We start from the raw sequence: 27,598 nt of genomic DNA, 5'->3' as shown, positions 1-27,598 counted from the left end.
TCATTGATTTCTTAAAAAAAATTGTTATTTTATACCGGAAACTACAAAGATCGCGTTATTAACATTTGTACCTTAAAAATATGTGGGTAGTTTTTTTCTAAATTTTTTTTCAATATGGCGGACTCAACATTGCAGCCGAAATCACGAATTTCATCTTATATCGATTTTTCTAACGTTTTCTCACTTTATAATGCTGATTTATTCAATCTGTCTGATATATCACTCCGCAACATTGTTATAATATTCCTGCGATATTGTAGATTGATATATCACATTGAAGTATTACTGCGATACTCAGAAATATTACGTAGCGGTCTATCATGCTGGAATATAGCGGCAATATTCCTATGATATTGCAATGAGATTTATTATCGCGCAATATTGTTGTAATATTGCCACTATGTTGCCATACGATAGTCACATTGTAACATTGCAGTAATATTCCAGTGATATTGTAATCTGATATATCACTCTGTGATATTGTGATAATATTGCTGGAATATTATATAATAATCTTGTGATATTGTAATATTGCTACAATATTATAATATTGCTTCAATATTGCTGCAATATTGCAGTGCTGTGCTGGGTTTTCAAATTTTCGTAACTTCTAACTTCAAAATGTGCGATCACAACTTGTTGCGATTTGCTCGGACTATTCTTATTTCGAATCTAGATTAACGTCTTATCACGTTTCCTTGAATTAACACGATTCCTTGACGCCATGATCCTTTTAACTGACCGTTTCCGCAAAATTCTCCTTAAAACGCTAGTGATTAAACGCAGTTTATCAGCGTCGTGCAAATGCTCCAACGCTAGCGACTTTGTCAGCCAGAAATTCGCTTTAGGAAAACGAGAAGCTGGCGATAAAAGAAGTCAGCATCAAGCGTCAAAGGTAGCATAAATAGCCTTACAGAATTTAATCTATCTACACCGTGATAGTGGCGTTGGAGCAGTACCCTATTTTACCCAGAGCCATTTATTGAATTGAATTGAATTGAAGGTCCGTAAATAGAGAAACGGAGAATCATCCTCTCATCCACTTCACACAGTTTGGCTTGAAAATGGCGGCGGCCGTGGCTCAGCTGATTAACCACTCACACAACTAAACCATAATACTATACTACACGTATATAGTATATCACGTACCCAATACATTATCTGGCTCCAAAATAGCGGCCGTGAGAGGACCTGACTTCGTTCTGTTTCTATTTACGGACTTTGTTCTAAACTAGTGCAATAAATTGGAGTGAAACAGATATATTTTCTTTCATTCCATTGTGTATCATTTGGGAGTCATTTTATCTTTTCATTTCCTTTTTCTATATTTCATGATTGCAAATTTTGTAAAATCTCTTCCAATCTTCTGTGTCCAAAATTAATTTACGTTATAGAAAAAAAATGTCTTATTTGTTTCTTACAAATATGAACGTACTATTTTGCTCATAAATTTATGAGAAAAACAACTTAAAAATCGAAATAATATTTAAGATTTATAATGTTTTATTCTCTTTTTTGCAATATTCAACTTTTATTATCAATTAACATCAAGATGAGATAACTTGACGATATATAGACATACATACAAATGTAATGAATAATTACATATTGCACCGGATAGATGTAGAATTCTTTTGCTTCCAAGTGTGAGTCTAAACAACAGGTATCACAAAGGGATATTTATTTTCAAAGTAATAAATATTAACATAAGATTGATATATAACAAAAGATTGATCGATTACCCCGTTATTTTGTATCACACGATATATACATACGCGTTGCCGCATCTTATTTTTAAGAAGCTTAACATTAAATATTATCATTAATGATGTTTCAGATATTAAATAGTTTAAAGGTTATTCCCGATACTTTTTAAATATGATCTATAACAAGGTATTCATATTTGTTATAATTAATTATTTAATGGTCGATTTCTCTTTTTAACAACGCCTATATTACGAACTACTTGTCACATTTATATTTGGTAACTGGTTATCCTTTGTTATAAATACCGACCAAGCATCACAAATTTCTTATCAACTAGCTATGTAACAATAAAAACGATGTACATATATCATACCAGAAAGTGCTTATCAGATATATATTAATCATTAAATTATGCTACGAGAAATTTCTTTTGGCATCTCGAGAGAGGTCTGAAATATTTGTAATATCATAACCCTATACAACCGTCATGAATACAAATTTATCATCAGCAAATCTCAAGTTAATTTTCGTAAACAACGAGCGCTCGTCTCTAGAATGTGGAAGATAATAAATATTACACGGCTACGTGATTTTTTTTTTTTTGTAAACGGATGTCTCCTTTTTTTAATCTTTACAATACGCCATTATATCGTACAGCGATTATAGAATTTACTATATATTTCATGCGTACATTGTATACAATCATCAGTAAATACGATAATAGATATGATGAGGTGTTGAAAAGATCTATTTATTGAGTATAAGAAAGTTTACAAAGATAAGCACATCATTTGTAAACTTCGGAGCATTCTCCAAGGCTACTGTCCAAAAATCGAGCGCGTTTATATCTCAATGAATGAACAACATAACATGTAACACTAATAGTTACAATATTGAGGATTGTCGTATCGATTTTATGCCAGTGAACACAGACGGAAATGTAGATTTTGGTATTTGTGTGGTATCGCATATGAACGTCACTAAATCGATCTTATGATATTCTACAAATGTAATTATCGATTAGCTCAATCGGGATATGGGAAAGTCATCCTATGTCGGTCACAGAGCTCATAATCTTTCTACATAGTTCGAAGGGAAGAGACCCGTTTTCCCTTTCAGTCTTCCATGCCACCAGCCACCCTCATCTGGAACGAGAGAACAGTAATTAATTAGCGCGTGGCTTATTGTTATCATATCATCAAGTGGTTTCTTCCTGTGCCGTTGTTGGTCAAAGGAAATTATTAACCGCGAAACAACTCACGTTCTTTGAGCACTTCCACGATGTCGCCTTCCTTGAGCCCTAACTCATCGAGATCCTGCGGCTCGTAATCGTACAAAGCCTTAACCTTTGGTAAACTCGGTGGTATCGGTTTCTTAGGCGGTATCTTCTTATTGGCTATCGCATACGCGGCGTTATCTTCCGTTCTTCTCGCACACGTCGTCGCGTCATTGATTTTCCTAACGTTCCATTCTTGGCTCGTTTGCATCCCTTTGTTGAAGTGACCAGAAACCTTATCGCGTTCGTTACTGAGGGACGGCAGTCTGAACCCTACGGGTTCATGCGCAGGCGGCGGTGGTTCTGTAGGCGGCGGAGGAAATTTCAGCAAACCTGCAAAATGTTACATGATAAGAGCGTTGAAACAAATCCTTCTGAATCTTTATTGAGAACTTTACTGCATATTTTATAAACCATCGCAGAACGCACGCGCCCAGTAGGTGCCCAATTTTAAATGGGACACGCCAACAAACTACACTTTACTGGGAAAAATATTCCACATAAAAGTTTCAGAGTTTCAAGGGAAACGCATGCTACTCATTTAACCCTTGGAGACTTTCGCTTAAGTCGTGTGAAAGTTACCTTTAATTTTTTTAACAGAATTGTACGCTTTTTTAACATGAGTCAACCCGCACACATACAGAAGTTGCAGTAACATTGCAGCAATATCTTTGCAACGTTGCAGCAATGTTGCTGCAACTTCTGTGCTGTATGGGAAATTATCTGCTCATTCTGTGTATAAAAGTACCCAAGTAAAGTCATCGAGAAGCGAATACTTCCCGAGATATTTCAGATTTTATCCTGATGCTTGTCAGTACAATATGTAAAATATCGCAAACTATTCGCTCTTCGACAAGCTCGTCTTGATACTTTTATGTGTAAACTGGCGAGAGAAATTGATCAGTGACATTAATCTTTGCACACCGCTGCGTCAACAAATCTGCAAACTGCAACAGAATTCTATTTACGACTTCTCTGTGTTCTTTCCGCAGCCATTGATTTTGCGTCATTCGATGAAGGTTAGAGCAGAATCATCACACGTCCGCCTTGAAACCTTGAAACCTTCGTCTGAAACACCTCCTCATATTTTTCTTCATTTCCGAGGTATTTATTTGATATTTTACAATTTAAAGGGCAGCTAATTTTATTTGCTAAAAGAAAGCAAAAAGCTGTTTCTTCGAACATCGAATTTGTTGAAGAAGAGAAACCCACCACGTGGTCCAGCATTAGGGTTGACGAACATGCCCATGACAGCATCCGGTCTGTTTTGCAACTTGTTCGGATAATTCGTTTCCTTCCTCATCTCCTTACGAGGCCGTGTACCTTGAAGATTTGGCCGGTTCGACGGAATGCTCGGTTTGCCGTTTGAAGTCGCCTGTGCGGGCGCCATAGTCCTCTCGGCTGCCACCGGACGGAGGAGAGATCTTCCGGCCACCCTCGTGGCCGCGGTTACCTGATTACTCGGAACAGCAGCCGAGTTAAAGTTACACGAGACACCCGTGCCGTCTGCTCGAGAGATCAGCTTCGGTGCCGAACGGACTGGCTTCGAAACCTTACCGTTACGTGGGGAAACGGACGATATTGATCGGTTTGGATTGGGCTCTGAAACATGATCGCGGTGTTACGATGTGTGTCGAAAATGTAATATAATTAAAGAAGCCATTATCCGTCGATGATCACCGGGAGAAACCTACTCGTTGTGCTCGGCAGTCCCGGGCCGATGCTGATGTTGAGAATCTTGCCGCTGGACTTTAAGATCTCCCGATCGCCGTAGTCCAGCTGTGTGAATTTCAGCTGCCTCATTCCGCCGCCACCCCAACCCTCCTTCTTCACTTTAAACTCTAAGCTGGAAACCGAGTTGAAAAGTTCGTTGTTTTATTTTTTAGTTGATTTGTCGTTGTAATTTTTTTCGACTGACAAAATGCGCGGCGCAATAACAACAACAAATATATGGGCAGTTGCTCTCCGCCGTTATCGTTGCAAGTTGCTTTCTTCAGCAACGACTTGGTCACGATGTTATTTTACTTTTTCATTAATAACGGTAACAGTAACTCAATTACACTAGCAAACAAACAACGTTACTTTGCACACATAGAATACATGATTTATACGAAAAAAATATACGGAAGCGAATTGAAAAGAAAAAGTCTTCACAACTTAATGGAAAAGATAACGAAGTTGTAACGATTTGTTACTTTTTAAGCAACGATAACGGATTGCTCTTTTTTTTCGGTAGATAACGAACAATGGTAACACGTTGCGTTCCGAAAATAATCTTCCCAACCCCGAGTGCGTGTATTATATACAGGGTGTACCAGAAGGGTGGGTACCCCCCGGATTAACTCGAAGGGATAATGTTTTTGAAAAAAAATGTTAAGTACAATGGTTTTAGGGTTTGAAAATGGACATTTAGCGGCGAACTTGAACTTGACTTAGGGATCAAATTTAGAGGTCAAATCAAGGTTAACTTTAAAATCGTAAGTGGAAACCCTCTTTTTTTTCATTTATCATATCATCCTTTTCTACCTATTAATTTCTGTCTGAAATATGTTTTAATTCGTCTGATATTTTTTTAGATGTTTAGGGAAAACTTGGTAATTTTTTTTTAATATTTAGCTTATATAATATTATTTAGCTTAACATTTAGCTTTATATCTCAGTGGCTGTTTGTCGAAAGAAAAAATAGTATTAGATTATTTTACTCTATTTGGTCTCAAGAATATGCTGTTACAATGATCCCCTAACTTTTGTTAACTTGATGGCCTTTGGAAATTTCAAAATCATCAGCCTAGGTCAAGTTCACCACTAGATTTCCCATTTCCAAACTCCAAACCTTTTGTTTTCATCATTTTTTGTTAAAACCGTCATCAATCAAAACGTCAATCCAGGATATCCATCTTTCTGGTACACCCTGTATACAAGTATCCGTACTTGTTGCTAAACTTAATATTCAGCGGGTGGCCGGTATCTTCGAGATATTTTTTGTCCAGGACAGATAGGAACTCCGTTTTAAATACAGATTCCAACAAGCTGGCGTAGTCTTCCCTCGTATGGATGATCACAAAATTGTCCTGAAAGGGACCATTATTTTTCAGACATGCATTAACTGTAACGCACGGAATGAATGTACAGCAATCGCGATAATTCATGATAATTACCTGCAACATGCTCAATGACACATGACTGATCTGACTAAACGGCAGTTTCCTCTTGATAACCAGGATAGACTTGCCCTTCTCGGCGCCTTTTTTTACCTGCTCTCTACCGATCAAGTAGAGACACTTTCCGGTGAGTACGAGATCCCTTCGGCACATCTATTGCATAAATCGCTCGTCACGGAAAATTGCAGCGAAATCTGCCGTATAAATCACTCGTCACGAAAATTAATGAAGGCTCTATGAACCGCAAATTTCACTCGTAGCTCCAGATTCGGATAAAATGCGATAAGATTTCAGCGACGAAAGACCTCGGCAGTGAAATAAATCAGAACGAATTTCAATGAGGCTTTCTTACTTTCGAATGCGGGCAACGGTGTGTTTCGGCATTTACCTCGCTCCACGGCGATTAGAATGTTTACCTTAAATCTTCTGTCGTACTTCTTTACGACTTCAGCAAAGAACACCTTCTCCCGTCTCCCGATGAGACTCATCGTCTGCGGCTTGGTCTCCAGTCCTATATAATCGCCCACGAAATTTCTATTCAGACTCGCCCGTCTCCGTTCCTTACGACCGAACAAGAGACCAGCCGCTTCCTGCTTCTGTTGTTCCTGCCTTTTCCGCGCGAAGTACTTCTTGAAGGCCTTCTGAATGACTCGTGCGTACATATTGTACCTCCTGTCACGGGCTTCCTCCAGCATGAAGAGCTACGTCGGAAGATCTCGGATTAATTCGCCGGACAGAGAAACTATCGCGGCGCGTGCGATATCGAGACGAGAGACGAGGAGACCTACGCTTTCGGGCGCCTTGATGAAGATTTTCGTCTTGCCAAGCTGATACTGTGACCTGTCGATATGGACACTTCCCAATATCCATTCCACGCCTTGCTTCTCGTTCCCGGGCCAACGAGGCCACGTTTCTTTCGTGAGAATCGCATATCTGTGTAGAAACTTGGCGAACGGCCTTCTGTAGGCGAAGCCAGCTCTGCGCACTCTGATGTTCTCTTTTAGACCCAGATACTCCACCTGGATTTTCGCGCAGAAATATGCTTGAGCGTTTGCTTTTGAATGTCCAAGGGTGAGATAAGCAGAGACGATAGAGGGAACCGAGAGTCAAGGTGGAGGAGAGTCACGTGTGAGGTCACACGTTTCGCTCATTGTGAGAGAGAAGTAATGGAAAAAGAATTGCACAAAATGTTCCTCGTAAAACGCCCAGAGTAGCCAGAGTGGCCAGTTTTGCGCGGATTTCAATGAACATTAAAATGTTATAAAGCATGGGGATTAAAGAATACATGAAAAATAATGACTGATAAATAATCGATACAGAGCACCATACACCTGAATATTCGACGAAATCCGGACAGGAGTGCCAGTTTCTTCGACACATTCCCGCAATCAAGCCCAGTCGTCGGGCAACAGAAAATCAATCTTTAACCTCAGTATTCGCGCGAACCGAGTTCTTTTCCCGCGCCGTACCTGATGCCTGATCCTCGTGTGATCCCAATCCCGCGGCTTTTTCGTCTCGTTCGGCTTGATGCACCGTATATAATGCGGCGTGCACTTCATCAGCTGACTGACCAGGCGGCTGGCTTGATTTCTAATTTTACTGCCTGCCGTGGTCGGCCTGGACTTGAGGGTTTTCGTTTTAGCGGCATCCTTCTCCTGCGGGTAAAGCTCGCGTACCAGGGAGCTGAGGTGAAATAAGTGCACTCTTTATGTCTCCGAGTATAAGACGATCGTAATATTACTAATTTTAGCGCTTCATCTCTCGGAAGCTCATTAAGGGGGTGCCGAGGTGGATGACGAGCTCGAAAAGCGCAGAGGCGATCATCCAAACGTTATTTTAAATCAACGCTAACACGTCTATCCTACCCTCTTCGTATTTATTGCTTAGTAGATGTATATGCAAAAATATTAATTTTTTCCTTTCCAGCTCTTTAATGTAATTATTTTAAATCGAAAAATTTTCTTTGTGTTTTTGTAAGGTTGGCATTGAACTTTCTGAAACGCCACTCGCCATTTTCGGCACGTATGAACCGCGGAACTTTCGTGTCAAGTAAATCTTCACGCTGACTGACGGCTTTCGAAACATCAACTTTGCGGAGGAGCATCAGCATTTCGTCGGCAAAATTTTCATATATGGCGTTCCCTTCACGTCCTCTTGATAGCCACGCTAATTCCCCCCCCCTCCCCCGATTATATTTCAGTTTTCAAATTTGAAGCTACTGTGGCAGTCAGCGTGTTAACAGGTTTCTCACCTGCGTGAAGAGATGTCTGTCGAGGAAGCTAATCGCAAGGAGACTTTACGTTCTCGTATAAATTAAATAATTAAATATGCCGACTCGTCCACCATTGGTTTGTCAATTTTTATCAAACGCGGGGGATCAGTCCGGCTTTTCCGCCGGGCGTTCGCGAGCGCGACTTTCGCGAGGTATTCACAGCGCGTGGTACCCTTACGTAAATAGACGCGAGTAAACGGTCGCGTTTAAAGTTACGCGACGATTACGTGGAATTAGCGTGGAATTATTTACGTAACGACGCGAACACGGTCTCCGACTGCCGGAAGTTCGGCCGCCGCAAATGTTAAGCCGCGACAACGGAGTAGCGGCGATTTCCTGCTTATACATTCGCGGTCGGTATCGGGAAGTTGGATTTTCTCGGAGAGAAAAGCAGAGATATGTAATACCGCCACCTTCGGTGCCAATCGGCTGGCCGACGTAAAATATTCGTCGTCGCGAGTCGAGAACAAGCGCAGATTAATTAATCATGTTCGCTTTCGAAATAACGCGTCGCATGAATAATTGATAAATTACGACGGCTTACTTTGTGCTGCTCTGCATCAGCTCTATCAGGTCCAAGAAAAGGACGTCGCGGTTCTTGTCGCAGAATCCGTCCACGGAGTAAGACACCACGCCGGCATAATGGAGAATCGCGAAGCCGTCGCTGATGTCTTGGAAGTGAGCGTGTTGTCCCGCTGTTACTGCCAGTTTCTGTGGGAATCGTGTCGTACGACAATACTCGATAACTCTTCATGGATAATCGCATGACGAGTAAAATGGAAAATTCACCGAGAAAAAAAGTATTCTATTTGTAAAGTGATTTTTCCCACAGTCTCATATTCTAAGCGAAGCCATTTACAGGAAAAGGATTCCTCTTTCGGTAATGCGATTAAAGTGAAGCATTCGTCTAAAATTTATCGTAGATATATTATTCCAACTGTTTTTCTCTTATTTCAACAGGATTTCCTCTTGTATCAATTAATTTTCCTCTTATATGAAGAGGAATATGTATGTCGAATGTCGGCTTCTTTTGTTCAGTCATGCTCTATCTCCAGACATGAACGATAAAAATAATTATATGTTCATGGATCAGAATATTTGGAACGCTTTCTAAAAAAAGTATGTGTGTTGCTGTAATATATAACAAAGATAATTTACCCGTATTTGGTCAAATATAGTTTATAATCTACTGCAAGAAGGTGAACAATATATTCCTTCTTTTAACCATGTTTCATACAATTGATTATGATGAACAGCTTTGTAGCTATGAAGAATAACAAAACTGATTGGAAATTTATTTGTTATGGTGATCTTATTTCATTCGTGCCTATTTATCGTAGAACGGGAGAAGTACATATATATATATTACTTTTCGCTATACATTATAATAATTTTTTCAAATTAACTAGTATAACCAGTAAGAATAAAGTACAGTAAGAATAAATAATAATCCTCTTAAAAAAATTAAATAATCTGTGTATAACAGAAAATTTATATTAAAATCAATAAAAAGATTTGCATTATGCCTCGTAACATATAATCCCTCTAACTTTAAGAATAATGTATTTATAATATTTTCCTCTTAATCTTAGAGGAATCCTCTTGAGGCCATATATAAAAATAAAATCCTTTAAAATTTAGATGATTCCGCTGTTCTGAAATTACTTTTTTTTGTTGGATGATTGATTCTTATTCGTTCAGCATTCGCTCGGACGAAGTTTCACTCTGTGCGCGATGATTAAGAACACATTCTATTCATAATAATTGTCCCCTTTTAGGATATTTCTAAAAATATAATTGGAATCTAGTTCGATCCCCTAATATCTACGCAGATTCAAATATCCGAAAATAATTTTCTGGGATCTAATAAAAATCCATTACGACTTCCCTAAAAAACGATAGGTTCCAAATAGAAAATTTACGAAGATTCAGATTAGAAACGTGATGTCTCAGAAATGCGGTTCCAAATCAAGAAAGAAATACGGAGATTCCAAACAGAGTTTCTCTGCCGAACATTTCTCCAAAGTTTCCTTCTTTCGACTTTTGTTTTATGTTTGTATCGAATAACGGCAAAGTCTAAAAATATTCAAAGTTTTTTAAGTAATTTGTCGAATCTTTTTCTGAAATCAATGATAAAAATGTCATAAGTGCAGCATATAATATATGTTATATTTTTCCTCTAAATAAAGAATTTAACGTTTTCGCAAACAAGCAAAAATTTCAGTTTAAAAAAGAATTCAAAAGTTCCGGTCGGAATCTGTGTCCCCTGTTTAGGAGAAGCCTGAGAAATTTTTTTATGTAGGCACCTGTGATAATTAAGAACGACACTCGTGATAATTAAAATTACGCTAACTACCTCGTTATCATCGTTAACATCTTAATCTACCGTTACTTATAATCACCATAGCAAACATATAATGAGACAACTTTTGGACTTGAAATTCTTTGAGTCACCTTCTCAGGAAAGTAGAACGAGATTACTGGATAAGACTCGCTCGGTCCCCAAATTTCTACGCTAAATTAACCCGACAATTTAAATGTTAAGGTCACCTTCTTCAAGTCGGTGTCGGCGCCGGTGCTTCCGCCGTGCAACGTCGCGCATACATCGTCAAGCACCAGGAACAGACCGGGTGGCCTCTTATCCTCAAGAAGCTCCACCACGATGGCGTTATTGAAGAACTCCACCGGCGTCCATCTAATGTTTTCGGAAACGTATTCCTCCTGAAACCGAAATAAGATAGATCAGTCGCGTCACACGAAGCCGAGTACGTTCAGCGCGTGCATAACTTTGCAGTCGATTCATCTGCCGATAAAGCAACGCGATAACTCGTGATCGTCCACCTCCGCAAATTAATACAAGAGAAAATTAAATATTAATATTAATTAATTATTTGTCAATGTAAGCGAATTGGGGTTAACAGCGTCAACTTAATCCTTAAGAGCTACCATCCAAATATCAGCCTGTAACTAACTTTTCCCCTTATTGTTTGTAGCAAAGTATATGCGAGAATCGATCTGTCGATTTTATCATAATGTTGTCACTACTGATAGTGTGAAAAGATATTTATAAAATTAAATCAATATTTATATTTAATATGTATAAAATTAATATTTATTATATATATTTATTTATTTAATATTTATTTAATATTTATATAATTAATATTTATTTAATATTTATATAATTAATATTTATAAATTAGTATTTCTACCAGAGCATGTGGTTACGTTTTTTTAATAAGATCAAAAATTCGCATGGGGTGAAATTTCACCCATGGTAACCTTTAAGGATTAAGAGAGACTCGTGCAATCGCTCGAGATAAACTCACTATTAAACTGAATTGTAGTTGTTTTATCAATTTTTCTTGTCTTTAAGCATGCACTTGCGAACTACTCTATTATTATTACTGATTTCGTTCTATTATAATTATTCTCTTCGTCGTTTTCATCATCTGTTCTCGCTTTCTCTATGATCTTCTTCATGAGTGTAAACAAACATAATAAACAATGCTCTCGTTTCTTCTACTTTCCCATCGTATTTTATCACAAATGTTCTCTGCATTCTTTTCCTTTTCTAACGCGCTCTGTCCACCTGGCTATTCGTGTTACATCATTTTCGCATCTCGTCGATAAGAATCCAAACTTACGGGCGAAACGTTTATTCCTCTTATATCGGTTCTTTATGTCGGCCGATCAAGATATTAAGTATGGTATTTAAATATGATATTATAATTTACGCATAAATTACACTTCGCTTTCGGCATCGGGCCTTGAGTTTCTCTTCGGATCGGATGTCGCAAGAACGTTCCCATTCCGTCTTATCGTCCCTTCGTTATGCTCGCATCAGACAATTTAAGCGACCACGATCTAACTCTCGTTCGTGGCAGATACGCGCGGCTTGCCAAGGTTCGCGCTTACGACAAGCGCGTTACGTCGAAAATGCGGGATTAATTACGAGCGCGCCGCCAGCAACCGCGCGCCGTGCCGTGCAGATCGTGCACATACAAGCGATTTATATCGCCGCTTACTCGAGGCGATGGAAAGGAAAGGCGTAGTAATAACGCGATTGCCGGGTGCTTTTAAAATCGCTTTCCATTTCAGCTCACCGAAAGTGCCGGCTCGCGGTACGAGCAGCCAGCACGAAAACCGGTCGCCGCTCGCTATTTCAGCCCTTTCCACCGTCTCCCGCTCGGCTAACGTTTCGCAACGTTTATTATCCACGGCGCCCCGCATAATTATCGCGAAACTTGGACAAAACGCACGACGGACGACCGCGCGCGCGAGCGTTCTCCATCGCGCTGTGAATTCCGTGACGGTCACAGGTGGCCGGCACCGTCATGACTTATTAAGTTGCCGGTAAAGTATAATTAATTGCATCTAAGGAATCGGTTGCACGACTGCCAGTGGAAAGTCAATCGAACGATGCAGGACGTGCAAACGTGGTCTCTCTCTCTCTCTCTCTCTCTCTCTCTCTCTCTCTCTCTCTCTCTCTCTCTCTCTCTCTCTCGAGTTATGCTTATTCACCGTTATATATTATCTTTGGTAATTCAGCAATCGAATGTCCCGCGGAGAGCGCGTCGCGACTTGTTACGTCACGTCTAAAAAGCGCGATTAAATATTGCCGACACGGCCAAGGAAAAATGAACGAAACAATGCGAATGATGATGTTTAATCATGAATTTTGCATCGGTCAAGTTTTGTATAATCGGCGAAAATCAACGCGGTGGTCGGAACCAGGCGTTTTGAATGTCGTTGCGATGATCAGCGACGACAAGTTTTTTTTTTTCTTCTCAGAAACTGATTTACTTACTTAAACAAGATAATGAACGAATACCTTAATCAAAATATTATCCTTCGTTTCGTACAACTTTTTACCCATCCTTCTGACAACAGATGGATTCCGCGACGATAAAAAGATTCTTCTCTGGAGTTGATCCAATTTTCGACGAATTTTCGCACTTGTTCAAAGTTATGAAAGTGTAGTCCTCTAGAGCATGTTGCATCGACCGGAACAAATGATAATCGAATGTAGCAATATCCAGGGTTGGAAAGTAACGCGTTACTTGTAACGTCGTTACTGATATCGTTACTTTTTTGAGTAACGATTAGGTAACGCCGTTACTTTTTGGTATCAATAACGAAAAAGTAACGGCGATACATTTTTTTTGTAACAAGTAACAAAACGTCCGTTACTTTAATCGTTACTTTTTAATTTTTATAAAATTAAACTTAATTGTATTTAATTTCTATGCATTTTTTGTTTTATGCTGAATTTAATGAGAATCAATAAAGATCGACTCACATATTGTCATCCATTGGCCGTAGCTATACAGAAAGGTTTAAAAAAAAGGTAAGTTGGTGTAATTTGGTTAATACATATGTTCATCAAACAACATTCATCTGATCAAAAAGAAAAATCAATATGTTCATATTTAATTTTATTGATTTAATTTTAGGTTTTGTACTACACTCGAAAAAGAAGAATTGATAATTGCCAGCTGTTTGCATCCTAAATTGAGTTGGTTAGCTGAAGATAAGTGAAAACTTGCGTAAACGTATTTAGAAGATTTATAAGGAATTCCTTCAATTAAAAATTTTTTATTGTCTGATAAGCACAATAATAACGATGACTTTTTAAATTTTAAATAGCAAACATCAAATGAGAAATCTGCCTATGATGAATGGCAAAGATTTTTAAAGTCAACAGGCACTAATGTCCAAATATTAAATTCATATCCACTAATTAAGAAACTTTTCATTAAGTACAATACTTAATAACATAAAATAATAAAAATATTTAAATATATATATATATATATTTCTAATCGTCTTATGTCCGATTTACATCTTGTCTTAGCATCTTTCTTATAATCCTGGATTTACAACAAAAAAAAGTAACGGAAAGTAACGAAATAAAATATCGTTCAAGTAACGGTAACGCGTTATTTTTTAAGATCAGTAACGAGTAACGGTAACGAGTTACTTTTTACCGAAAGTAACGGTAACGGTAACGAGTTACTTTTAAAAAGTAACTTTCCCAACCCTGGCAATATCTGAAGAATACGCACAGTGCGATAAGACTTACTATTTCAGCTCTAATAGTGTTTGCTTCACTGATGATGTAACATGAAGTCGAGCGTTGTCGTGAAGAAGGATCGTTTACTCGCAATCGATGGTCGTTTTTGCACGCTTCAAATTGTATTGGATCAATCGGAAAGTTCTGTCCGTTCTTTTGCGAAACATATGGCTTTATTTAAGAAACAAAACATTGTCCATCGTTAGCGATGACTTTCTCCCATCTTTCGGTCAGCAAGCGAATTCCGCGGCGAAAGAATGACTCATCTTTGGAGGCTATCAGAGTCAGAGATCCATTTTTCGACGTCTTCATAAGAATTGAAGCATTCGTGAGCAAGTGTGTGTGCCATCGACCGAAACAAGTGGTAGTCGGAAGGGACACAGTCTGCTGAATAAGCCGTATGGGGTAACACTTCCCAGCGAAGTGCTTCTAACGTTTCCTTGACAGATTTGGTGTGACGTGAGGCCGAGCGTTGTCATGAAGCAAGATCACTTTATGCTGCCTGGTTTCATATTCTAGTCGTTTTTCGTGCAATGCTCAGCTCAAACGGATCATTTGTTCTCTGTAGAGATCTCCTGTGACTGTTTGACCACAGCTTTTCAACAGCTCATGGTACAGCACACCCTTCTGATCCCACCAAATACAGAGCATTGCCTTCTTTCCGTGGATATTCCGTTTTGGCGTCGATGTTGAGGGTTGGCCGGGATCGCAAATAATTTTTCAACGTTTGGGGTTGTCAGAATAAATCCATTTTTCATCCGCAGTGATGATACGATGTAAAAACCGCTTTCTTTGTTGCCTAGCAAGCAGAATTTCGCAGGTGGTTTCTCGCCTTTCAATGTCTCTTGGCTTCAGTTCATATGGGACCCATTTTCCTTCCTTGTACTAGATATGTAAATATGAAACCGGAACTTTTGTATAGAAAATACACGTTTATTGTATGAAAATGATAAAAAATATTTTATTCGAAGTATTGCCCATCGCTAGCTATACATTTTTCCCACCTGTCTGACAATTTGTGGATGCCACGCCAAAAAAACTGTTGCTCTTTTCAGGCAAACCAGTCATCGAGCCATTTTCGTACATTTTCGTAAGAAGTGAAACGCTGCTCAGCAAGTGCGTGTCCCATCGATGCAAATAAGTAGTAATCGGACGGAGCCAAGTCTGGTGAGTAAGCCGCATGCGAAAGTATTTCCCAACTAAGCGCCTCAATCGTTTCCTTGACCAGTTTTGCTGTGTGTGATGGTGCATTATCATGAAGCAAAATCACTTTGTGTTGCCTTTTTTGATATTCTGGTCGTTTTTCACGCAAAGCTTGATTCAAATCGATCATTTGTTGTCGGTAGCGTTCGGTATTAACGGTTTCGCCAGGTTTTAGCAGCTCATAATAGATCATACCCTTCTGATCCCACCAAACACAGAGCATTGTCTTCCGTCCATAGCGATTTGGCCTTGCAGTCGATGTCGATGGTTCGCCTGGAGTTACCCATGATCTTTTACGCTTAGGATTCTCAAAATATATCCACTTTCCGTCGCCAGTCACAATTCGATGGAGAAATGACTTTCTTTTGTACCTGGTGAACAGCATTTCGCAAGTGGTTTTTCGGTTTTCCTGCTGTCTTTCATTCAGTTCATGTGGAACCCATTTTCCCATCTTCTGGATCTTTCCCATGGCTTTCAAACGTATGGAGACGGCTTCTCGTGTCACATTTAATTGATCCGCGAGTTGTTGCTGCGTTTGAGCGTCATCCTCATCCAACAATGCTTGCAATTCGCTGTCTTCATATTTACAGACCTGGTAAACCTTTCCTAAGGCTTTCAAACGATCGGAAATGACAGATTAAGCACAATTTAATGCTTCTGCAAGTCGCTTTTGCGCAAGACATGGGTCTTCGTCCACCAATGCCTGCAATTCTTCGTCTTCGAATACTCTTGACCGTGCAGAACGCTCTTTGTCCTTCACATCAAAAGCACCACTTTTAAAGCGTCGAAACCATTCTCTGCATGTTTTATCGGGAGGAGCATTATCACCATAAACTTCTACAAGCATTCGATGAGCTTCAGCTGCAGTTTTCTTCCAATTGAAGCAAAAGATTAACACTTCGCGCAAATGACGCTTATTTGGCTCAAATTTCGACATTTTCGATGCAGTAAAAGACAATGTTATTGATGCAAACGTATACCTTTATGTACTGAATGTTGTTGACAGAAATCAAAACAAACCATTAAGCTTCGTTTAGACATTAGAGGTTAACGACAGTTTTAGCTATAGCTACTTGCCGCTAGATGGGCGGAACTTTCAGGTTGACCTAATATAATTGTTTTCGAGAACGACCAGCGGTTTCATTCGGACTTAACAGTTCATAGTACACAACATCTTGATCCCACCAGATACACAGCAATGCCTTTGAACCGTGAATATTGCGTCTCAAAGTGGATGTTGCTGGTTGGCCTAGATCAATCCATGATTTTTTTCGCTCAGAATTATCAAAATAGATTTATTTTTTATCACCAGTAACAGTTCGATATAAAAAACTCTTCATTTTTGTCTGATCAACGAAATACAAATGTTTAATCGGTTCGCAATGGCATTTCCCGATAATTGATGTGGAACCCATTCTCCTTCTTTGTGAATCTTTCCCATATCGTGTAAACGTTTAGCAACTGTTGTACGATCAACATTTAATGCTCTGACGAGTTCTGAAGTGGATTATGCTGGATTTTCGTCCAATCATGCTTGCAAATCTATATTTTCAAGCTTTTTTGCTTGAAAATACAGCCCGAGCGATCTTTGTCGTTAACATTGAAATCACCACTTTTGAGTCGTCTAAACCAATATTCTTAATTGATGACGCAGCATCGCCATAAGTTTCTGTCAGAATTCTATGACCTTCAGCCGCCGTTTTCTTCCGATTAAAAACAAAAGCAAGTCGAAAATGCTCTTTAAAAAGCTCCATTTTTAAGATAGTATTAACAGAATTTTTACCGCGTCTATCGTTAGTAAATGATTAAGTCATGATCATGTATTAACATCAAAGCATTAAAAAAACAATAGCTCTGTGATTGGAATGTCTTCGACAAAATTGATATTAGTGCCAGCTCTTCAAACTAAAGTGCTAAACATCATCTCTCTTCAAGCTAAATCCTGAAAACTAAATCATATTCCTAATTGAATCAGTCGCGTGCGAAAGGTCGTCTGTACAACCAGGAAACAGAGAGTCGATGCGCGACGCGAAAGATGTATTCATCTTGAATTTTACTCGCTCGTCTCGCGTCTTCCTTCCAGGCAGTTCAAGCGGTCAGTCGAAGCGTCGTTTTGCACAAACGACGGAAATCAGCGTGACAATTGGCGCGTTAATAAACGCCGCGATCTGTAACGCGATACGTCAAAATCGCCGGCTTCCTTTACTCCGTCTGTTCTTTTATTCCCCGCGCGATCGCGTCGGCGATTCAATAACAGTCACGGAAACATCGCGACGGAAAACGCGAGACGGAGACACGGTTCCGCTTGGCAGAAACTGGGCGATCTGCTTTTAAATAAACAATTTTCGAGCTCGTCTTCTTTCGTGCGCACGAAGACGATTCACGGCCATGGCTTTTTACTCGGTCTAGTTGCGGTCCGCGATCGCGCCGCATCGCGACACGCCGCGCCGCCTCCTCTCTCGGCTCTCCACAAGCCGCGACCAGAAGTGGCACGATTTTTTCGTTATGGACTTTACTCGAGTTAACGACTCTTTTTCACGGGGCTGGCCTCTTTATGATGTGTCCCTCGCGGCTTTGAAACATCGTGTCCGCCGACCATTTCTCGAGGCACCGACGCGACGCTAGTTTACGACGTCGATCGACTCTGCCGATTCGCGATTTGTACGTATCGGAGCTACGGATGATGTTCGAAGCTTTTCGGGGCATTGTTATTCCGACTGATAAAATTTCAAAGTGCGAGTATTCAGTCACACGAACGATAACGATCGCGCGAAATCTAGTCGCACTCTCTCCTGAATTCGTCGCATCAAAAGCTTCCACGTTTCAAATCGTCGAGCGCGTCCGGAAATTCGAAGCCCTGAATTTCAACCTCAACGTCGAATTACAGCAAAGCTTCGAATATCTCAAGCTCCGAGGCACTGTATTCGAATGATAAAAGCCCGAAATGAGCATATTTGGACGCGATACTGCTTGCACAGAATCTCTTGCTTTACTTTCCCTAAAATCTAGCAAGAGCTTCGATATTTCAAATTCTCGGATGCGTCCGAAGATTCGAAGCCTGAATTTCAACCTTGAACACTGAATTATACCGAAGCTGCGAATTTTCGGTGTTTCTCACATTTCTCGAGTTTAAGATTAGCGCATAATTCTTACATAATTCGTGGCTAACGTGCGAATGCGAGAAAGGTGCGAGAGCGCAGGCACCGCGTGCGTTTAATTGGCTGCCTCGTCGCTCCTATAATAATGGCTATAATACAATAATAATAAGCTGATTAATAAGCATGGTAAGTTGATTACGCGCTACTACGCGTCGCGTATATGCGCGGGGATACACATTTGCTGAAATGAATCGTGTGTTTCGAAGGTGGTTACGAACGCGCGTAAGTACCCATTACGCACTTCCGACGCGTGTCGGGTAATAATGTGTCATTTCATCTCGCCTCTCTCTCTCTCTCTCTCTCTCTCTCTCTCTCTCTCTCTCTCTCTCCTTCTCTTTCTCTCTCGTTCCCTCTTTCTCCTTCACCTCGGTGCGTATAACGCTGCAATATGATTTTCTGCGCATTTTCTAGCTTTCCGCGCCGGCCAAATGTTTTCCGTTTCGTAAGGAATCCGATTGCGCACACAAAGCGCGCCAGTTAACCAGCACGTCGTTTCCTATTCACATTTGCCCGACGCATCAGTGGCCATTACGTCGGTTAATTTTTCACTGACAATTGACCCCCCGACTCCGCCTGGCTCGAAAAGTACCGTAGATAATTCCACGGTTTAAGGACACCCGACGGTTACGCGTTCTGATTTCCGCACGGACTCGCACGGAATGCATCCACGTGCATTGTCCTCAACGCTCGAGGTCGGCCGGACAACCTCGCAAGCGTGTGTCGTCCAAGAGCGACCCGAGTAGAAAAATTTTAATAAGGCTCTGATTATTTTTTCTTAATATTAATCGGGAATAGAAGTGGGAATAGAAAAATAAGGGCCCTAGAGATGTGTAACAAACGGTTTAACGGGTCCTTATAAGGCAATATTAAAGGGTGTCCTAAAATTCACGCAAGATTTGAATTTTGCGCCATTTGTGCGGTAAAGTGTTGCCAACGAAGAAAAAAAAGACAGTGTGACAGCTGACAGTTCTTTAAGGTTTTTAAAATGGAGTGCTACACGAAAGAACAATTTTCATTGTTTTTATTGTTGAGCAATATTTTAAAAATAATGAAAGTTTGGCGAATAAAATCATCTTCAGCGATGAGGCTCATGTTCATCTTGATGGCTTGGTTAATCGACAAAATTGTCGCATTTGGGGTTCAGAAAATCCACGAGTGATTGTTGAGAAACAAATGCATTCACAACGTGTCACTGTTTGGTACGGATTTTGGGCTGGAGGCATCATCGGACCATTCTTCTTCGAAAATGCGGCTGGTCAGGCAATAACAGTTAATGGTGCTCGCTATCGCGACATGATAATCCAGTTTTTTGTGCCTATATTGCAAGATATGGATGTGGACGACATGTGGTTTCAACAAGACGGTGCCACATGCCAGACAGCCCGAGAAACAATTCAATTACTGCATGAGTCATTTCCTGGTCGTGTAATTTCTCGTTTTGGCGATCAGATCAGGCCGCCCAGATCATGCGATTTAACGCCCTTGGACTTTTTTCTTTGGGGTTTTTTGAAGTCTAAGGTTTATGCCAACAAGCCCACGATCACCCACGCCTTGAAGGAGGAAATTGAACGCTGTATCAACGAAATTCAGCCACATTTATGCAAAACGGTCATGGAAAATTTCAACAAAAGAGTGCATATGTGCCAGCAAAGCCGTGGAGGCCATTTACCTGATATGCTATTCCATACATAACCCTATATTGTATACTTTATGAATCAATAAAAAATTTACAATTTTTGATTATAAACCTGTGTTTTCTATCAAAATTACTTCTTGCGTGAATTTTGGGACACCCTTTATAAGCGCTTTATATGGCAATATTAATAGGGCTTTATAAGGAAATATTTTTATTACTGCTTGAATAAAAATATTCGTTCTTTTCATTCCAAGAAATATAGACTGCAATTTCTTTATTTCTTTATAACCTTGTTAGTATACGCAAGAATTTTTTATTTTAAAAATATTATATATAATTATTTTAAAATTAAATTATTTTAAATTATTAAAATTATTTAAAATTAATTATTTTAAATTTATTATATATAATTATTTTAAAAATATATTAAAAATATACTAGTATACTTTACAATAAAATATAGTATTCTTTACACATAAAAATCTTGCTAACTGTTTTTATTAAAGTTTGCTACATTTCAAAACGAAGGCATTACTAGAAAAATCCTTGGAGGAGATTAATGAATATGACAAAAATTATGATAAAATTAACAAAATTTGTTTTTAATTGCGGTATAATTAAAAAATTTTTCAAAGAACCAAATAGAGCGTACCTACTAAAACAATACTAAACTATGACAATTTTATTACACGCTTATCATTATGCAGATCTTATTAGTTTTCTATGTTTCAACATCAATTTTTCATGTTAAAGCATTATTTTGTAGGAATCTAGGAATCCCTAAAAAATCCTTCTAAGGCCCTTCTCAGCTTTTTTCCTATCAAAGCCTTATTTCGTAAAATCTAAGGCATCCCTAAAAGATCCATCTCGGGGCCTGATGTGGTAATAATGAGGCATCCCTTTTTAGGGCATTCTACTTTCAACTTTATCGGGACCTTATGCTTCATGAAGATGCATGGCCCTAACATAATTTTTGCTCGGGGAACTTCTCACTCGCAGTGCTCGTCTCCCGTCGGTCGCATTATGCACAAATATTGCTCCAGAAGGAGGAAAAGAAGTACGAGTCGCACATCTGTATACAAAATTTGTCGAAATTTTCCGTCCGCGTCTTCACGCGAGAAAGCCAAATCACGACGAAGTCACATCGTCATGTCATTCATCAACGCATCACGCGCTCTAAGTCCCATTCATCTAAAAATTTGTCGGACATAATACACGTTCGTACTTTATGCGAGTGAAACTTCCGGCACTCTGTGTTTCCTTCGTGTCTAAATATATTCTCGCGTTTCTGCACGCCAATATATCGCGCATAACACGTGTCGTAACCGTACATCTGGTTGCAAAACGGTTTAGACACAATGACGTAAGCTGCTCATCAAACTACACGATTCAGAGCTACCACTAACAGGTTTACTATGATAGGAGGCGAAATGCGCAACATATGAGACATACGTGATAAATATGGCGGATGTGTGTGTATGAATGTGCGCGTGTGATTCAGGAAATTTGTAAGTTCAGGAAATTTTTACCATATTCTCGTCCCATAAAAGTATATAGTAAAAATATTTACTTACTTATAATATAAATTTGATCTATTGAATATCAATTTGAATATCAACTCAATCAATTTAATTAATTATTTTACTAATTAATTTTTATATTAATTTAATTAATTTGATTTATTACATAATATTATATCATAATATTAGATTTATTACGCTCGTACCTATCAGATAAAAATACAATAAAAATATTTATTTATAATATCAAATTTATAATAGCTGCTTGCACACAAATTCGTCGGATTGCAAATAAGTAGAGATTACCGTGACCTGATAATTTTGTTTTTTTTTATGGAGCTTCATAAGTTTAAAAAGATATTTACTTGGGAGCTTAAGATTAATCTACCGCATCTTAAGCAACAACTTAACCTCATTTTTATTACAGGTGAAAATAGAACCCGATAAAGTGCATTACTCCACTTTATGCTTTTTTGTTTTAACCAAAAAAAGACTGCTGTGAAAACCCGCTTATTCACCCGACTTATTATCCCATTTGATTTTCATTTATTCAGATCAATGCAACACAGTTTGTCTAGTACGCGATTTGTTAATGCCGAGAAAGTCCGAAAATGAGTCAATAATTCCATCGCCTCAAAAGAGATGTATCGTTTTTTTAGAAATGTCAGACAATTACCTGAGAGGTGACAGAATGTTGTGAAAAGTAACGGCAGATGTTTTAATCAAAATGGATATGTATAATTTTTTACTGTTAAACAAATTATAATCTTTTTTTTTTCATATTTAATGCTCCGACAAACTTTTACAAGCGCTTAATATTAATATCTTATCTATCTTATCATATCTATCAAATAAGGAATAAAAGTGTCAGTATTTACGAGTACACCATTTACCGTCACTTCCTGTCATAATCGATTACTGCGCCAGTCTGCCGGCAGTCGGCTCTCAATCGCGGCAATTTGGTACAGCCTAATCTCATTGTCCAATCCAAACCAGCAATTTTGCAACACCGAGGTTATACGATCGTGGACGGAAAGACCATCCGCTGTAGTCTGCGTGACTTTCGAGACGCTTCCATCCGTTTTCCATCCGTTGGAAAACCAACTGTCTCGTTAGAGAAGACGAATGCGTTCCGATACGCATATAAAAGGTAGCAGGCAGCCATTTGGCGACAATACAACACGCTAAGTCGTGTCATGACAAAAGCACACGTGACCAGGACGGACACGTGCAGCGTGCGAAGCCGGGAAAAATGGCGTTCGAGTCGCGATCGTACGTCAATTTTCCGCCTTGATATGGACACCTGAAGAGTAAAGGATTTTCAAAGATGGGTCCTTTGTCGGCGCGCGGCGCAACATGGTGCAATATGTTGGCACTACGACGACTTCACACTTCTCAGCGGCGCGCGCTCGGCAAAAGGAGCGGTCGCAGGTGCCCTTTTGACGATTCCTGCGCTCGCCGATATCTCCGCGTAGACACGTCGTAACGACGTGGAACAAAATGCATTTTGAAGCTGAGACCCTGCCGTTCCCGATGACGGGCTGCCAATGAGTCTACGTTGTTAATGAATCTTGTGATATCGATATGTTTCTCTCTCACTCGGGTAAAACTTTTCGAATTCGTTAATTTTTCCACTTCTATGCTCTCAAATCTATTCCTTTGGTAAAGCTCGATCAAATTTCCTTCGCATCGAAGGTAAACTTGCCACTAAAAGCATGATAGTCCTAATTCCTTTTTTACAAATTCCACTACTATGGAATTACAAGTTAACTGTAAGATGATGAAGATAACCTTATTCTACGTTTCAATGAAGTTTACTGTCGCCGTATTTTTCCCTCGAAAAGAATTGCAGACATTTTCGACAGCCAAGAGACAATAATTTTATTATTTAATTCCATTACTTGTAATCTCGTTTATTTTCATTAGCATAACTTTTTTGAGATTAGGATATTAATATTATTTATCTCTAATATTGTCACACAAACTGTGTGCTCATCTTAGACAACTCAACCAACAGGTCACGCACATTGATAGAAAAATATAGTTGAATTAACTATAATCTTACTATATTTTATAGTTCATTTTGGCGTCAACCATATTTTTATAGTTGATGGAACCTGCAAAATATAGTAGAATAAACACAAATATATAGTCAATGACTGTCTTAAATAATTGTTTAGTTACTTTTACCACATATATGGTAATTTCTCATTCACTGATATAGTGAGATTTAATATTCATATAGTTACACATCTGTCATCATTTAGCAAATATTCTGGTAATATTGACTATACGAAAGAGTTACTTTACCTATCATTTTATATTTGTATCCATACAATAATTTTAGTTTAACTTACTATAATTCTTAGTAAAAATATTATATGGTTGGTTTTATTATGCCAAAATCGTAATTATTACCGATATTATGGTAATACTTACTATAAATATGATATTTCGGACTATAATTTAATTACTATATCATTATAATTCCAAATATCATATACTTTTCTCTCAGTGCAGTCGGAAAACTTGCGGTTCTTTTTCGGCTGTTTTTTCCTCACGTCACAAACATACGGACGAAAAACGTCCGGCGACGCGGTACCTTCATGCCGACCTGCCCCGATCTCCCGTATGTGTTTGAAATTGTGCGTGCCCTTTGCCGACTTTCCCACGTTCCAGAGTGCTTCCCCGTGCTTCCACGCTCCGACGAGAACGAGCGTCTGGTGCAGCGCGTCGCTCGTCGGAAATTAATACTAATGAACAAAAAAAAATGGTCACGACACGCGAACTAATTGGATCGGGAGTAATGCCTCTCATGGGAAACTAGGTGCTTCATTGTTGCCGGAATTAACGGAGTTACGACGGGGCGGGCGCAAAAACGCACTTAATGAAGAAGACGAGGGCGCGTGTATTCTGGGTTAACGGCAGTGAAAATGAGAACGGGAGGCTCCATCTCGATTTCGCGGGAGATTTCGCCGGCGAGATTCGCGATGCGCGACAGTTAGATGCCAAATGTCAATCGGCTCGGGCGACCCGGCCGCTCCGCGCACGTCCGTGAAATTCGTCGTTAAAAAAAAAGAAAGAAGAAGAAAGAGAGAGAGAGAGAGAGAGAGAAAGAAACGCCATCGTCTACGCCTATTCGTCTGCGAGCTCGATCCTCGCCGGAGGATCAAGATCCTCCCGCCGTCGCTTAATTGCACGATGAAATCTCGTTGGTTTCGTTGCACGAAGGGCAGGAACTCTTCCCGCGCTTCTCGCTGCTGAAAAATCCAAGAGGCTAACTGTACTCTTATCGCGGCGCACATCGCGGATGCAAAAGATAGTGACGACGCCCTCGTCGGAGATTCGGCGTTATCACTGTCGCCGCGACAATGTTGCGTTTGAGCCTTCGGAGAATGAGTCGTTAATATTGTTGCAGATCGTAAGCACGCATTTCTGACTATTGCCAAAGAGAAGTGACAATAGCGACATGCAGGGCTATCGTCAACGACACTTTGGTAGCGGCAGCTGAAGGACGAATTCGCTGACTGTGTAATTATTATTCATCGCGCAACTGTGTATCGTCGCAAACATTGTTCTTTTCTCAGCGCAGTTTCTAACGAAAACGCCGTTATTTTGGCCGTCTTCTCCCTCGAAGAAAGTACCATAAGATACTTTGTGTTTAGTTTGTATTTTCATTCGTATCTTCACTTTATGATATATCGCTTTAAAGGGGGAATTACGGAATATGCGAAGCAGGCCGTTTTCCAGGCTATTTCTACGAATTTTTGCAACAGAAACGGTGGGATCGATGAATTTAAAATTTTTACAGTATATTCATTAATGTTCAATATATAAAATAAATTTTATTGAATCACAAGGACCGATGTATAAAGTAATTTATCAGTTGATATGGATGAATTTGGTGCATAAATTATCAACCATATACTTTGCAGTGTTTTGCATCATTCGGTGATATTCGTCTTTTCGGAAGCGGTTGGCCCGCGCTCGTCGGCATCGCACTCCAAAATTTCATGCTGCCTTCTTTCTTTTCTACTACGTTTTACAACGCCTTTGCCTCCTCCCATTCGCTCTGCAGCCTCACTTTGTCGCGTTTTTTTTTTCCACTGCGGAAAACTACAGCGAAGATCGAAGCTATGTGTTGCACGAAAAACGTCGGTACATCGTACTACTAAAAAATTACTGGTATCTCCAATGTGTAACTTGCATATCTCGTATTTTAGTTTGTATTTTCATTCGTATCTTCACTGATACATCGCTTTAAAGGGGGAATTACGGAATATGCGAAGCAGGCCGTTTCCAAGGCTATTTTTGTAACAGAAACGGTGGGATCAATGAATTTAAAATTTTTGCAGTATATTCATTAATGTTCAATATATAAAATAAATTTTATTGAATCACAAGGACCGATCCGATTTGTAATTATAGATAAAAATGTAGTCAGTCTGTCTGCGTGCTCTATGTTTGCTGTCGACATAATTCCGGGCCTCTCACTACTCTGAAACCAAAAACTGAGAAAGATTTTTAAAATATACGGTTGCCATTATAGCCCGTACTCAAATGAAGGCAGCGAAGCCAAATTTGGAAAAATAACGATTGTACAAAAAGAACGCGTCGAAAATGAAACTTTTTCAACTTGTAATCATGTTTAAAAAATAAATAAAACAAAATATAACTGTGTTCGAGGTAGGGGCGAAAACTATATGTCTGCTGCGTATTGTAAAAATTTCAAGTTATTCGGTTCAGTAATTTTTGCGTAATCGTGCCGACAGTTTAAAAAAGTGGTGTTTCCAGATGAACGCGTTTAAAGTTTTATGTGTACTTTCCATGTAGATAATAACAAATTTATTTTATACTTTGAACACATTAATGAATACACTGTGACAATTTCAAGTTCATTGATCCTACCGTTTCCGTTAAAAAAATTCGCAAAAATAGCCTTGAAAACGGCATGTTCCGCGTGCAATTTCCCTCTTAATTACTTACGGTAAGATGGTTATTACAGCTCATTGCCGTTGCTTCGCCCATCGGTTTTGCTTTCTTCCCCACAAACTGTATACTATTGTTTACTTTCTCCTTTCTTCCTTGTAACCAATAAAATTGTCATCATTGTTATCAATGTTGTGCCTTTTCCTTCGATAAAATTCATAGAACACTCGAGAGCCCCAACTTCTTACATACTTCATATTTTTACCTTATACTTTCATTTATATCTTCATATTGTGATACATCGCTTTAACTGCTCAGGTAAGATCACAGTCATCGCAGCCCATTGCCGTTGCTTTCTTTCTTATAAACTGTATATGCTATTGTTTACTTGTCGAGTCGATGAAGCTGTCAGCACGTTAAATTCTGTCGCGATGGCCAAGATACCATCCCAGGCAGAACAGAAAATCATGATGACGTCAAAATGACGTCAAAATAATGAGAAATTAATCGAAGATCGATCAATCGAAGTCTAAAAGATCGATTTCAAATCGATTTGCTGGAACCGAATCGATTCAAGGCTCGATCTGTAAATTCTGAACATCGCCAATACGATTTTTTCAGTTTCTACTAGTAATATAGTTTTTTTTCTAATCCTTTTTA

General features: G+C 39.2%; 1 protein-coding gene across 1 annotated transcript in view; it reads right to left on the bottom strand.

Moving 5' to 3' along the window:
• Nucleotides 1-1,534: 1,534 nt before the first annotated feature.
• LOC105189129 (unconventional myosin-Ie) overlaps nucleotides 1,535-27,598 on the bottom strand; it is an 80,335-nt gene continuing 54,271 nt past the window's right edge. Inside the window, exons 11-21 of the mRNA XM_011151038.3 lie at nucleotides 10,967-11,137; nucleotides 8,961-9,127; nucleotides 7,614-7,827; nucleotides 6,933-7,163; nucleotides 6,561-6,845; nucleotides 6,142-6,297; nucleotides 5,915-6,054; nucleotides 4,678-4,829; nucleotides 4,196-4,585; nucleotides 2,969-3,316; nucleotides 1,535-2,852 (exon numbers count right to left, since the gene is read on the bottom strand). Of these exons, the coding sequence (XP_011149340.1) occupies nucleotides 2,776-2,852; nucleotides 2,969-3,316; nucleotides 4,196-4,585; nucleotides 4,678-4,829; nucleotides 5,915-6,054; nucleotides 6,142-6,297; nucleotides 6,561-6,845; nucleotides 6,933-7,163; nucleotides 7,614-7,827; nucleotides 8,961-9,127; nucleotides 10,967-11,137 (2,331 nt within the window). The 3' untranslated portion in view covers nucleotides 1,535-2,775. The remainder of the gene's footprint in view (nucleotides 2,853-2,968; nucleotides 3,317-4,195; nucleotides 4,586-4,677; nucleotides 4,830-5,914; nucleotides 6,055-6,141; nucleotides 6,298-6,560; nucleotides 6,846-6,932; nucleotides 7,164-7,613; nucleotides 7,828-8,960; nucleotides 9,128-10,966; nucleotides 11,138-27,598) is intronic.

The sequence above is a fragment of the Harpegnathos saltator genome, unplaced genomic scaffold, assembly GCF_003227715.2.
Source record: "Harpegnathos saltator strain DR-91 unplaced genomic scaffold, Hsal_v8.6 scaffold708, whole genome shotgun sequence".
NCBI lineage: Eukaryota > Metazoa > Arthropoda > Insecta > Hymenoptera > Formicidae > Harpegnathos > Harpegnathos saltator.
This window is presented reverse-complemented; position numbering and strand designations above follow the sequence as displayed.